The 14,464-nt window shown below is 38.7% G+C and overlaps 1 protein-coding gene across 6 annotated transcripts in view; it reads right to left on the bottom strand.

Annotated features, from left to right (window-relative positions):
- LOC136771524 (periphilin-1) overlaps window positions 1-14,464 on the bottom strand; it is a 63,691-nt gene that overhangs the window by 32,961 nt on the left and 16,266 nt on the right. For 5 of the 6 annotated variants that reach the window (XM_066723871.1, XM_066723872.1, XM_066723870.1 and 2 more), the window contains 2 exons: window positions 7,108-7,245; window positions 6,779-6,990 (listed from right to left, as the gene is read on the bottom strand). In XM_066723871.1, the coding sequence (XP_066579968.1) occupies window positions 6,779-6,990; window positions 7,108-7,245 (350 nt within the window). The remainder of the gene's footprint in view (window positions 1-6,778; window positions 6,991-7,107; window positions 7,246-14,464) is intronic. The other variant, XM_066723874.1, reaches the window with a different exon arrangement.

The raw sequence follows: 14,464 nt of genomic DNA, 5'->3' as shown, positions 1-14,464 counted from the left end.
AAAATATAGCATCACAATAAATGCTCCTCCGTTGATAATGTCCATGAATCATTATTTTGAGTGTGATGTGCTGCGCTATTGCACTCTGTACTGTGCAGTAGCAATCGCGTATTGATCAGTGGAGTAAAAGCACTCTGTGCCATTTGGACCTGGCGTTTCACTCGCAATGTGTTCACAGCACTGGCACAAACCCACGAATGATCTGTCATTGCCAGTGTCACTGATGCCCCTGACTCAGTCATGTTCACATACACGGCATTTCCAAAATGAGCTCTCTTCAATCTCAGTTTCCAATCCATGTTTATTTGCAGGTAATCACTGTATCAGCTCAATCTGACTACAGCTGTAAGAAAACACTTGTAAAGCTGTACAATGTGTGTGTTTTTCAAGCACATGAAAGACTGTAGACAGGCAGAGATTGCCACTTGAGCGCCACACTGACTGTATTGTAAAGGGCAGGCAGGATTATGCATTATATTTGATCTATTATGTATTTAAATGACCTGTCAAAATAACCAGATTTTGTCTATTCTAGGTAAATGTGTTTAGAACTTATTTATTTTCGCGTTATGCAGCTAAAACGCTGTAGGCATGTTTAATACATAATTTTTAGGAAAAGCCATGAATGGGTATGCGCAGTGTATTTAGGAACACAGAGTAATTCAAATTTTAATAACCAAATCGGTCAAATTGACTGGCTCAGCGCTTCTAGTGTTAAGTCAGAATACACATTCATGAATGATTCAGTTAATCGAGCTATTAAAAAGGTAACTGTATATGTCTCTTTCAGCCATGCCAGGCTTTACATCAGGGCTGCCCAACTGGAAGCCCGCAGGCCAAATCTGGCCCACCAGCAATATTATTTGCCCCGCCAAATTTCAATAATAATAATAATACACAATGAAAGCTGATTATAGACACTTAATAGCGCATTTTTAAGTTTCAAAAGACCCCCCGGCCTTTGCCTCACAATGGTTTGATCCACTGCCCTCAGCAGTGGCACATGATGCAGGTACAATGCAAATGTAGGAGTCTGACAGTCTGTTGTTGGTGGCTGACCTCCAATAAGTAGTTCAAACAAAGGATATGTTAGACATTTCTTTACTTCTACCACTCAATACGATAAAACGCAATTTATAACCGTCACCAGTCTTCATTTTCGCTGCATTGAATTACAGGTCACTCTTTTTGTTAGCTAACAGTTAGCTGACGTTTGCTAGCTAGCTACAGTAACATCAACCAGTGTTTGCAGCTGTTTGAATTCGAGTCAATGAGAGAAGCTAGCAATGCAATGTACTGTTCCTTCATGTCTACCATCTGAAAGGCACTCAATGCACGTAGCTAACGTGAGGATAATCCAGGTCAGTCGCACCAGAACAATTTTGTTTTATGTTGGCAGGGTTCACACACACAATAGCTGAATTTGCAGAGCTTGCAAGCAAACCGATGGAGCAAACTAAACCAAACATTAGCTAGCAAGCTAGCTAGCACCTATTCCATTTATGTGGCATCGACAAAGATGGAATCTTTGCTACCGTCAGTTTATTCCAAGATCAGCATGCAGCTGTAGTGCTTCGAAATCCCTGTGATAAGATTAGCGATAAACTAAACTCCAAACTGAACAGAACTACACTCTCTTCTACCATTGTCTTAAATATCTTTAATTGTAAAAGTTAAATTGTCGCTAGGGGACTTTGAAGCACCAGTGTGCCAATTTTGGAGTAAACTGAAGATCGCAAAGATTATAGCAAACACCACAGAAATGGAATTGGTGCTCGCTAGCTCTGCAAATTCAGCTATTGTGGGAAGCCAGCCAATATAAAACAAAAACAAACTATATTAAAACTACAAAAGCAGCTTACGTTGTGTAAATGGTGAATTCATACAGCGGTCAACCCTTGTCATTGCAATCAGTTTTACATTTGCTAGCTGACTAGCTAGCTACCTGGTAGATCGAAGCCCATTATAGAATGATAGAAGATAATAGATGATAGAAGCCTATCTCCTACTGTAAATAACCTGCACACTGGGTGTGTGCGTGTGTGTGCAAGCATGTGCATGCGCGTGCGTGTGTAGCCAGCCAGCCATGTAGAAAAATGGCAGAAAAAATTAAAAAGACGGACATCAGAACATTTACCAGTACACCAAAATGCAAAGTTAGAACCCTAGTAGTCTAATATCTCAAAGACTAGATGATAAAATGTTCAAAATGTACATTTAACATATTACAACTTAGGCTATGTGTTACAGCACTACTTTTGGTGTCCCCCTCAGGAATTACTCTTGAGAAACTTTCATGTAAATTCAAAGTTTGACATCAGATTTTCACCCCTGCAAATATTATATGCTAATTATGTTCTGGTCCGCCGATTATTAGCGCAGACAAAAACTGGCCCAAGGCCAAACATAGTTGACGAACTCTGCTTTACGTTATCTTTACTAACTGCCTACCAGGTCTTTACTTACCAAAGCCTGTACTGTCTGCTCTGTCTGGTTACTAGGCAATAAGACTCCTGAAATCCTGAAGGAAACCGAGAAAACTAAGGTCATCATGAGCAAAACCCAGTGTGAAAAACATAACAATGGGACAATACAAGGTATAGAATAAGTACAATTAATTTGTGATCTACAATAAATATGTGGGAATAGTTTCTAATACCACAACTACTTTTAAAACAAATTCTGTTATGTAACTTTCTGCTAAAGATTTTATGATTCGTGCTCTGGAGAGTATTCTTTTCCTGCTCGGGCTGGTATTTGCCAAGGCAACTATTTCAGCCAAAAAAGAAGAAGAAGAAAATGTCAGGGGCACAGTCATGATGTGCCATGTTCTCAAACACTTAATGAAGGACTGTGTACCTAAACGTGTGAAATATATATATATATATACACATATATATACACATATATATACACATATATATACACTCACCTAAAGGATTATTAGGAACACCATACTAATACTGTGTTTGACCCCCTTTCGCCTTCAGAACTGCCTTAATTCTACGTGGCATTGATTCAACAAGGTGCTGAAAGCATTCTTTAGAAATGTTGGCCCATATTGATAGGATAGCATCTTGCAGTTGATGGAGATTTGTGGGATGCACATCCAGGGCACGAAGCTCCCGTTCCACCACATCCCAAAGATGCTGTATTGGGTTGAGATCTGGTGACTGTGGGGGCCAGTTTAGTACAGTGAACTCATTGTCATGTTCAAGAAACCAATTTGAAATGATTCGACCTTTGTGACATGGTGCATTATCCTGCTGGAAGTAGCCATCAGAGGATGGGTACATGGTGGTCATAAAGGGATGGACATGGTCAGAAACAATGCTCAGGTAGGCCGTGGCATTTAAACGATGCCCAATTGGCACTAAGGGGCCTAAAGTGTGCCAAGAAAACATCCCCCACACCATTACACCACCACCACCAGCCTGCACAGTGGTAACAAGGCATGATGGATCCATGTTCTCATTCTGTTTACGCCAAATTCTGACTCTACCATCTGAATGTCTCAACAGAAATCGAGACTCATCAGACCAGGCAACATTTTTCCAGTCTTCAACTGTCCAATTTTGGTGAGCTTGTGCAAATTGTAGCCTCTTTTTCCTATTTGTAGTGGAGATGAGTGGTACCCGGTGGGGTCTTCTGCTGTTGTAGCCCATCCGCCTCAAGGTTGTACATGTTGTGGCTTCACAAATGCTTTGCTGCATACCTCGGTTGTAACGAGTGGTTATTTCAGTCAAAGTTGCTCTTCTATCAGCTTGAATCAGTCGGCCCATTCTCCTCTGACCTCTAGCATCAACAAGGCATTTTCGCCCACAGGACTGCCGCATACTGGATGTTTTTCCCTTTTCACACCATTCTTTGTAAACCCTAGAAATGGTTGTGCGTGAAAATCCCAGTAACTGAGCAGATTGTGAAATACTCAGACCGGCCCGTCTGGCACCAACAACCATGCCACGCTCAAAATTGCTTAAATCACCTTTCTTTCCCATTCAGACATTCAGTTTGGAGTTCAGGAGATTGTCTTGACCAGGACCACACCCCTAAATGCATTGAAGCAACTGCCATGTGATTGGTTGGTTAGATAATTGCATTAATGAGAAATTGAACAGGTGTTCCTAATAATCCTTTAGGTGAGTGTGTATATATATATATATATATATATATATATATATACGGGGTCTTCAAAATGTTTTGAGACAAATTTTGAAGAAAGATGAGAGGCCATGGCAACCAGATAGCATGTTAAGTATACCCAGGCAGCCAAGGTAAAATATTTTAAATAGCTTTTTCCTGCTTTGTACTGGGCAGGAGATACTGCTGCACAGTAAACTAAAGATCTCTTACCCATCCAAAACACACCTGGCAGCACTCAATCAATTAAGCACTACAATTGGGAGCCCAAAGCCACCATGGACGAAAGAAACAGCCAGGACAAAGGACACAAGACACATCCTACACTCTTAGGATGGAAGCTTTCATTAGATGACTCGCTTGTGAATCATCTCTCAAAATAACAGATCCCCATTTGAGAATAGGAAGTTCTAATACACAGATTTTGGGTAAATATTACATTTTTGCAGGTTTTTTCACCAAAAGTTTTTTAACCACTTTCAAGTTAACGCTTGTCTGAAAGAACGCTGTGAAAATGAAATAAAGTGTTTCTGCAATCTGACTGCAATAAGACAAAGCTTTATTCCTGATTCCCAAATTTTATCTTGGCCCATATATATAATAGTTATATCTACTAGTCTAACTGTTCTGATTACAGTGTTGAGAAAACTACTGGTTCCTCTGTGCTTTGTCATTCAGATAACAGTATCCACAGATTTAAGACAAAAACAAACTTCCATAACATAACATTTTAGCTACATTTTTTAGATAGTAATTTTCTGTTTCCTGGTGGTGATTCATGTCTCTGTTAACTGACAGAATAAAGAACATATTGATAAACCTTAAAAGTGTCTGGATCAGCCTGATATATTAGCTAATACAATATGAGAAGTGTTACACTATACCCAGTGTATGTGCTGCCGGCAAATATTAAATCAACTGAAAATAACACAATGTTCACAACGGCATAGAAAAGGGCTGTTAATTACCTTCATTTCACTTTCTAATGGGGAATGCACAAACACTTTACAAAGCCTCCTCCTCCGCCTGAAATATTTATTTTGTGAAAAGCTTTGAAATAGCAATAAAATTGACATGCTCTAGGTAGTTTAAATTTCACTCTTTGGATATCATTTCTGCTTACTATGTTAAGTCTTATTTCAAGGTTCATTAAACTAAATTGCTGCTACTTTCAGCTACACAGCTGTGTGATCTGCCCAACCGCCGAATTTTAAGACTGCCAACTGTGAAGGTAATTCATCTACCAAGAGCTAAAAATACTACAGTGACACTGCCTATATTCTGGTCCTGTCTGAGCAAATGCCATGCCTCCTATTGTTTTACTCAATGCCAAATTAGCTGTGCCTGCTTTTGAGGCACTAAGTAAACTCACTGGGTCCATAATGTCAATGTAAAGGAATCAAGTTCCATCACCATTTTCAAAATAAATATCTATTATTAATAATTTTGAAAATAATTGTATATCTCCAAGTGTAAAAGATAGCATGCCTATTGATAGATATAAAGATAAAAACAAATCTCTCTCTCCTTTCTACTGTGAATATTAAACAAATTACATAAAGTGCTTTTTTGCTTCCCTGTAGTCATTTTCAGTTGCAAAAAAGCTGTCTAGGCTACATAGATTGAAAAGTGGAGTTGTATAATGAGATATGGGGATTTTATTGTTTTCACCCTTTGAAACACTATATTTACTAAAGATGCAGTGCATAACTCCCCATTACCTTAGCATTTATCTTCCCACCTTACACACTTACACAATATCACCAAAATCTGGAGAACTTAACTGAAATAAGACAATCCCTACAACACGCAGCACACCAAAAAAAGGATGTCAGATAAGTACACGCAGTTTGGGGGAAAATCATGCAATAACATAGGGATAATAGTGATTTCACACACTGCATGCTAGCCGGTAACAGTAAAGCCCGGATTTCCACAGCAACTGTCTTGACCCAGAAACACATTCCCTGGTTAGTCCTGGGAGGACACCATTTGGAGAAAACCCCGAGGGGAAACACCATCTTGGGATGGCAGCAGATCATAAACGTTAACATCTGCAGACACGAGTAACAGACAAGAGTATTTGACTGTCTGAGGTTAACACAGGAGGAAGGCCAGAGATGATTGCCAGGGTAGCTACTTGTAGTTCTTTTGGACTTTCTAGTCAGCCAGCGCATTACTGCTCGATTTCATTTATTAGGATCTGCTTTGCAAACTTTATAATTGATGAAAAAGGAATAAATGGCAACTCAAATGATGTGGCTGCTGTCGAACAGTCTAGATCTGACTGTCAGCAGCAATGGTCTTTGGTGTTGTATACTAGCAGGTAACAAACCAAAGAGGTCCATGAAACTGGACAATGAGAACCCACAACCCCTTGCATAATACTTAGAGATGAATTCTCTATTGGCTACAGTAGAGGATTTTCTACATTTCTTGCTAGTCCATGCTTGTTATTGATCTTTAACTACCGTTCTCCAAAAGAAAGGTCAAGTCAAGTTTAAGAATACCTTTGCTGTGATTATACCACACAACCCAACCTAAGAATATGTCAGTGAAATGGTTTGCAGATCTGATATCAGTTATCAGTTATCAGATATCAGCTTGACATTGCATTTGAAGGGACAAGGATACTTACTTTTCTTCTGCTGGGTCTGGAAGGAGTGGCTTTTGTTTTTGTCCGGCGAATAGCTCCGGCTGCTCAGACTGGACCCAGAGCGACTGTGAGGGGATTCTCGCCGCCCCCCCGGCGAATTTTTGAACGGAGCGAGTTCCTTCTTAATGGGCGAGCGTTCCCGCACGTGCTGGGGTGGGAATGAACCTTTCCTCCTGTAGCTGTCCCGGTCCTCCCTGAAGAAACAAAAATCAACATATTTCTCCTTGAGTGTCTTGTTCAACTTTAATTGCGTTCACTGCGGTGCTCTTCCTCAACCCGTTCCCACTGTGAACTAGGACAGACAGGCCTACCCCAGATTCACATCCTGAATGCCCTGCTGTGGCTCCCAATAACAACCTCCAGGGAATACTTCAGGTGGATGCATCGGGGCATGAAAATATCTCTGATTTCTAAAGCTGGGTCTGGGGCCCATTCTGTCACAGCTTTTTCTACAAAGAATTAAACAATACAAATTACATTAGATTAACTACTGTCAAGGGTATATAAGAACACAGAAGGTTGTTCCTATGTAAATAATGGTTATGAAATGGCTAAGTAGTCTTTTAAGTGAGATCACCAAGAAGAAGTTAATTTCCAGAGTAAAATTATACTTTAAGAATGAAAGAGCAACAAAATAAAGAGTATCATACAGAAAAAAACAGTTGTTATTAGACCAACCAAGCAAAAGTTATATATCGGTGCTACACAAACATTTGATATTCCCAGAAGCACCCAGAGAATGCACCGATGTGTCTTCTATAGGAATAGTACGCTATTGTCTCCACTTGGCTGAAATGAATGCCCTGTGAACATAGCGTCCTCTTGTGAAGATTAGCGCTGTCATGTGATTGTTTGTAAGGAGCTATAAGGGAAACTAAGTGCCATGTAAAAAATAAAAAAAAATAAACTAACAAATCAATAAAGTGTCCGTAGTAGAAAATGCAATGCATTGTAAATGTACCGAATTAAATGTCCAAAGAGTTAGCATTTTGTGTGGAACATCCATACTTGCATTGTATTAAGTATTACATTAAGACTCTTTTACACACAGAGTTGTTACCATATGGAACAAACTCCCCAGTGATGTGGTTGAAGCTGAAATTTGGGAACATTTAAAAATACTGGATAGGATCCTTGGATCACTCAGTTATTAATGGACACAAAACGAGCACGATGGGTCGAATGGCCTCCTCTCATTTGTAAACTTTCTTACGTTCTTATGTTCTTAAGACCATGTTAATGAAAAGGATGCGTTGTTTAAAACCTGTAAGTAATCCAATTTAATTATAGACTTTGTATTCTAAAGGAATCTTCTTTCCTGCTTTTATTGTAGAGTTGTGTAGGACGTTCCTCTTGCTAAAACACTGTGGAACCTTATATGAATCAAGAAACCAACTGCCCTGCTTTGCCCGATCACTTCTGAAAGCCAGTGCCAGGCTTTCGCAGAGCCTGAAGATGTTTTTCTAAGCGGTCTGAAATATTTCTGGAAAGGTGTATGAACAGCTGGTGTACAGCATATAATTTATTTAGTAATTTATATTCAGTTCTATTTCCATTTCGGCACAATCCTTCAATCTTTTCCCCAATAATTTAGAACAGCTGAGCCTCTTTATTTTTTCTTCCAAAAGGGTTGTTGAGAATAAACTTAATGCTTTGAAAATATATACGGTTGAATGATCAACAGGAAATTAATACAAATGATAGTATTCCATGTCAAACCTTTCTATAAGATGATTATGACAGGATTTTTTTGCACATTTAGACAAAATAGATTTAAAATTCTTCCTATAAAGGGTGCGGTCTGTAAAGTTTATGTCTAGTAGCTCATTTGATAGCATCAAGTCCCAAAGTACATGAAACTCTTCCAATACAAAATGGAGTACTGAAAGGATAGACTGAATAATAGGAGGAAATCCACAACAACACAAAAGAAGACAAACCAACAACCAATATTCGTTAGCCAGGCTTCAAAAGAGGTGCAGGGACCTTTTTCCAGACGCCGCTTTTTAAGTATTCCCTAACAGTCCAAAAATAATTAACAACAAAGTGAATTTTGCCACTGTGGGTCTCGAATCACAGCTGCATAGGTAGAAAAAAGGGCAAGTTCTCTTTTGTAGTATTTAACTGTTTATTTTGATAACTTTCTCCAGGCTTCTAAATCAATACTCATGCCTGCGGAGACAGTTGATAATGATACTAAAGTTGCCCGGGAATGCCCTTAACGACCCTTTGACTGCTTAGGTGCAACACTGTGGTCCCAGGAGGCCTGCGAGAGCACAAACTCGCTCCAGGACAAAGTAACACCAGGCCCAGCGTATGGGCTGCAGATGTGAGAATCCTCTACCTTTGTCTGAAATACCACAGGCAGCAAGCCGAAGTCCAAACGTGTTCATTATTTTACACCTCCTGTCACCATATTTATTGGTGGCTGTCAGATGAAAACTGGAACTAATGAGCCGAGGTATGCCATAAAAAGTTAATGAATTTTCCAAAAAGGTAAATGGCACTTTCGGTTGTCTTCATTAAAAAGGCCACAGAGTCTATAATATTAACTGGAAAACATATCATTTTGAAGGTAACTGCAATCAATCCATTGCAGGGGGGGTGGGATGGGGGAATCTATTATATATTCAGTCCCTATATGAGAACATGTTCATTTTGTCCAAGTCACCAAATCAGATTATGTGAAATATAAGTTGACAAAGTAGCTAAATATTTATTGTGATACACATTAGTTTAAAACAATAAAATAATAATCAGAATATAGAAGCAATGTTTAATTTATGACCAAGTTTTGCCTAAACTGCTTCTGGTAAACCTACAGACCTTACACTGCAACTGTGTGAAGGCAATGTCTGTTCTGGCACAGTAGCAAGTAATTTATTATATATATATATATATATATATATATATATATATATATATATATATATATATATATATATATATATATAATACACACACACATATATACATATACACATTCCTGAGACTCAAATGTATAACACTGTCAGTCTCTGCTGAGTAACTTCCTCCAATTTATCTGCAGGCAGGAAGAAAGCCTCCATCTCAGACATTTGACTGAAGTGCAAAGGAAAGCACAGGAATGCAGGTTTCCTCAAGAAAAATAAACAGTGTTTATTGGAAGGATTTTTTTGGGGGGAGTAAGACATATTTATCGAAATATAAAGGAGAAAAAAAGCCTCCACAATAGTTTGGGAGGGGGAAAAACATATATACACTCTTACATATATAAAGTGTTTGGAGGACTGCTGTTTTAAGCCATTCTTGTTCCTTTCAAACATGAATAATGCGACTGAACTGGCTCACTATTTTTATCTGTGAAGCAATGGCGCACTACACTCACCGCATATGACAAAACCGATGAGGTGCCTTTATTCAGCCATGCATTCAAAATACAAAAAATGCGATGAAAACTTCTTAATATTAATCTTTTCAAAAGTTCCTAATGCATTTATTTTGGAAAGAAAAGTCAAAGGACATACGAGATCTCACAGATGTCACTGTCACCGTGCCAATTTCTTTGCTTTTACACATAACAGTTTTGCATCCAAAAACATCACGTGAATCAATACTTTTCTGAAAATGCATAGATTTGAAAATGGCGATATGCATTCTCTTTACTGTAATCACTATGCCAACAAATGTGTAATCCCTTAATAATGATCTCTGGTGTTCGCCAGCATTAAGTTAGCGTCTGTCCTTCTTTAAGCACATCTGTATAAACCACATAATCAGTGTGCTCACTCATTTCCATTGTTTTAACTCTTGAACCCCTACAACTTTGCATACTGATTATCTGTTACTATACGACACACCATAGTGCTCAGCAGAGGTATAAATGAATTAAAGGCACCTGGTTTTCATGACCTTTGCTTGAACTCGAGCCATGTCCCAAACAAAGAGAAGCCGTAATGTGGTCTTGCAAAGTTTTATGACTTGGGGTCTGTTTTAAGTATCTGTAACTCTGCCTGCCCTTTGGTAACAAATAAATTACTATAATAGGCCTTTCAAATGTTCCAATATTTCCCTTCACTCTAGTTCTACCTTTGCTTCCTAAACTGTTTAAACGATTTCATGGCTTACATATCGATGTGAAACCCTGAATAACACTAATTGCTACCAAAGAAAATACAAATTAGTGCCGAGTACACATGATACAGCACAGTAAAAATTGCAGCAAGTTGTTTTCCCAGTAAAAGTAGAATAATATGTTGTTACAATTCATCAGCCAAAATCATCACCAGGTTAATGGACTGTAACAGAATAGACTTCAATATTCTTACAGTCAAGCTACAGAGACCAGGTTTTTCTCCTCAAAAATTAATCATTTTAGTAATGCATCTCATTTTGCACTGTACTGTAGCCTATACAGGAAACCAAAGTCTCTTTGGCTATCTTGTTTGGTAACACATCTTGCACAAGGCCTGTATACAAACTTCAATCATGCACTAGATTACTGTGGCGTAAGTAGTCTCTATACAACAGAAATTCACAATCATTTTTTATGCCATTCACTCCCATATAAATTAGAAACATAGCTAAACAAAACTGGAAAATCCAGATTTATTTTTAAGGAGGTCAAGGAGACATTGCTCATTTATGTGCCAAGTAATATATGAAGCAACAGAAGGTCACAATCCCTCTGCTAGCATTTTACAGCTCTGTTGGCATTTGAGCGGTTCTTATATTATCCCTTTTGATTTCTTCTCTTTGACTTGTTTCACTGTCTTCCATTCTGGTTCATTCCATTGAAGTAACTAAAAATATATTTCTAAAGGTCTTTGTGGATCATAAAGGACTTGGTATTGACAGTGTACAGTACAATACAAACTAAATACAATTGCTGATAAAGATAAAGTCTGCACAGTTGCAGACAGACGGCAGCTGCCTAGCACTCAGCTGACAGTCTAGTCAAACAGTCGTCAGACACGTGAGAGAAGCCCCTCGAGAAAGGAAAGGACTTCAGTTGACGATGATTGTATTGTATGAAGTGTAAGATCTCATGTCATTATGTCCACTCAAGTTTAGATTGTACAAATATACATAAGACACATAAGTAGCCTACATTGTACAAACAGTGCGCTGACATTTCCCAACAGGCACTTTTTTTTTTTTTTCCTTTGCTAAATATGTGCACAATTTTTAATTCCACTACCGGCCGTCTAATTTCCAACTTAGTCTACAAATATACAGTTACTTCTCTGAAATCCAGAACTCTACAGAAATGTGAATGATGCCTGAATGTGAGCCTTAGTATTAATCATAAGACAAAATATCGGGTTATGACAATGTTCCTAAAATAATAAACATTATTCAATCGGTAACAAGTTTCTTTTTTTCGTTTCCAAGAGCTCAGGGTTACCCGTCAATCAAAGAACGATAACATCAACTGAAGGGCTTTGCCAAAGCACCACATTGTAGGACTTAATGTCTTCATCCAGTATAACATTCAGGCATGATATCAGTACGAGCAGATTTAATTGAATAAACCTGTAAATTGGAAGGAGAGGTAGCAGACACAGGTTTATTTCAAACCACGCACACGCACTGCCCAGCTCCTCACTGTAAGCCTCTTGTGTTACACTGTGTAGGTTTAACTGCCGGCTTTGAAGTGACACCGATTTCGAGTTTGATAATCATAAAGAATACATCCTCTCAGGAAATTACTGTTCCAGTCCCGAAACCAAATCACAAGAAGGGTTTAATTCATTTTATCGTTATTAAAGGGATGGATAAGCCACAGGCTACTTAAACACAGTCCGGGCCGTTTGCTCTCTTGCTACAAGTCGTGGGCTTATTATTTCTTACACTCGGGATCTGATCTTCACCCCAAACGAAAGACATTAAAAGGTCCGCCTTCATCTGTTGACCTACTTGAGTACACTGAAGACCATGAAGGCCGTTTTAGAGACTGTTACAACCATAAATTTAAACCAGTAGTCAGGTTACTTTTTTGTGGCCAGTTCCATTTCTAGTGTTTAATAACCTGCTGTGACAGTATCCGGTGGTCTATCTGATAGAACTAACCACATGATCAAATATTCATGAAGACATTTTAAAGTAGGATGTTATAGCCTTTGGTGCTCCTGGGCTAATATTATTATATATTATATAAGAGTAGTGCTTTAAAAATGCACATAAAACAAAACATTTTCTGGTTAAATTCTGAGCAGAGATCACTAACATTGTATGTCTAATTGATTAGACCATGCTGAAAGATGCTGCTCGTTTTCCTTGGGTCATATACTTCAAATCTCTTATGAGACTTATTTTCTTATCCTAAAAGAAAATAGAAACACAGCCTTTAATAAGATAATCTTTTTCAATACTTAGTTTTGGGATATTAACATTTTTGTTCCCAAAACAAGGACACATCAGTTCAAAAGATGTACATTTCTCTTCAGAAGCATGAGGTCTATCAAACAGGACAAAACTAAAACTGAGATAATTTAAGGCAAAAATACAAAGGCACTGTTCAACTCTGTAAATGGAGGTGAATTTTTAAGATAAATATATAATTTTCCAAAAGGCTTTTTGATCATTTGTGTCCTACAAAGCAGCAATTAATTAGAGACAAGGAACTTCAGTTAAGCAGTGTCTGCAGTGGATACCCTGCATAGCTCAGAGCACAAGTCTGCTCCCTTTATATTCTTGTTGCCAGTCCTAGACTAAAAGCCCTCTTATTTATTTACTCAGGACAGGTGCTGCTAAGTCCGTTCAGACACGTCTTATTGTTTAGAGTCTCTGCAAGATGAAAGACGCTGAACCCCAAGCAGGAGAGATATATGTGGCTCCCCAGCAGCAGGTTCAGATCTCGTTCCCAAACGTTTTTGGGAAAATAAACACCTCACCACTCTTTCAAGTTGAGGTGAAGGCAGCCTGAGGACTTCAGTGCCGAAAAAAAGAAGCACTGTACTTAACGTTAAGTAAGCAGAATTGACAAGGAAGATGGTAATTTAAACCATTAGTGTCAAGAAAGGACGCAAATTGTTTTTTTCCATATTCATAATTGGGACGAGTCTATTTTCTGCTTTCCCACTGAAAAAAAAAGAGTATTAAAATGCTTTCCCTTTTTTTTTCTCTGAACAATACATTTTCTGAAGCAAGATGAATGTCTGAGTCATAACTGCAGAAAAAGCAGATGTTTTATGTAGGTATTAATGTACTGCAAGTTACATTCCAATTTCTACATTGTTATTTTTTAAAGGCACTTATTTAGACACTCGTGAAGAATATTAAAGTATATACTGACAATAAGGCACTATCTTTAACCCTCAGGAAAATTAAAACATATCGCTACCACTAAGAATAAAGGCCGATGCAAGTTCGATACCCGACGGAGCTCCAGGTGGCACGACTCTGGCCCAGCGTTAGTGCCGAGACTACTCAAGCACTAAGGTCTGTGGAGGAGTGGTGCGCGTTGGCAGGGTAAGTCTGAAAACAAGGTGCACCCCTGGCCCTGGAGAAAAGCCTCTTTGTATCTGCAATGAGAATTCATCCTATGAGGTCAAGCACAAGACAAAGGAGCAGATTGACCAGGCTTCCCACCACTTCTGTCACCGCCAGCCCCCGCCGCGCCGGCCATTACTGCACTTCACTGCTTCCCTTTGACTCGGCGTTGAAACGGTTTAAAGTTATATGCCA

This window comes from Amia ocellicauda, chromosome 15, assembly GCF_036373705.1.
Source record: "Amia ocellicauda isolate fAmiCal2 chromosome 15, fAmiCal2.hap1, whole genome shotgun sequence".
NCBI classification, from domain to species: Eukaryota; Metazoa; Chordata; class Actinopteri; order Amiiformes; family Amiidae; genus Amia; species Amia ocellicauda.
This window is presented reverse-complemented; position numbering and strand designations above follow the sequence as displayed.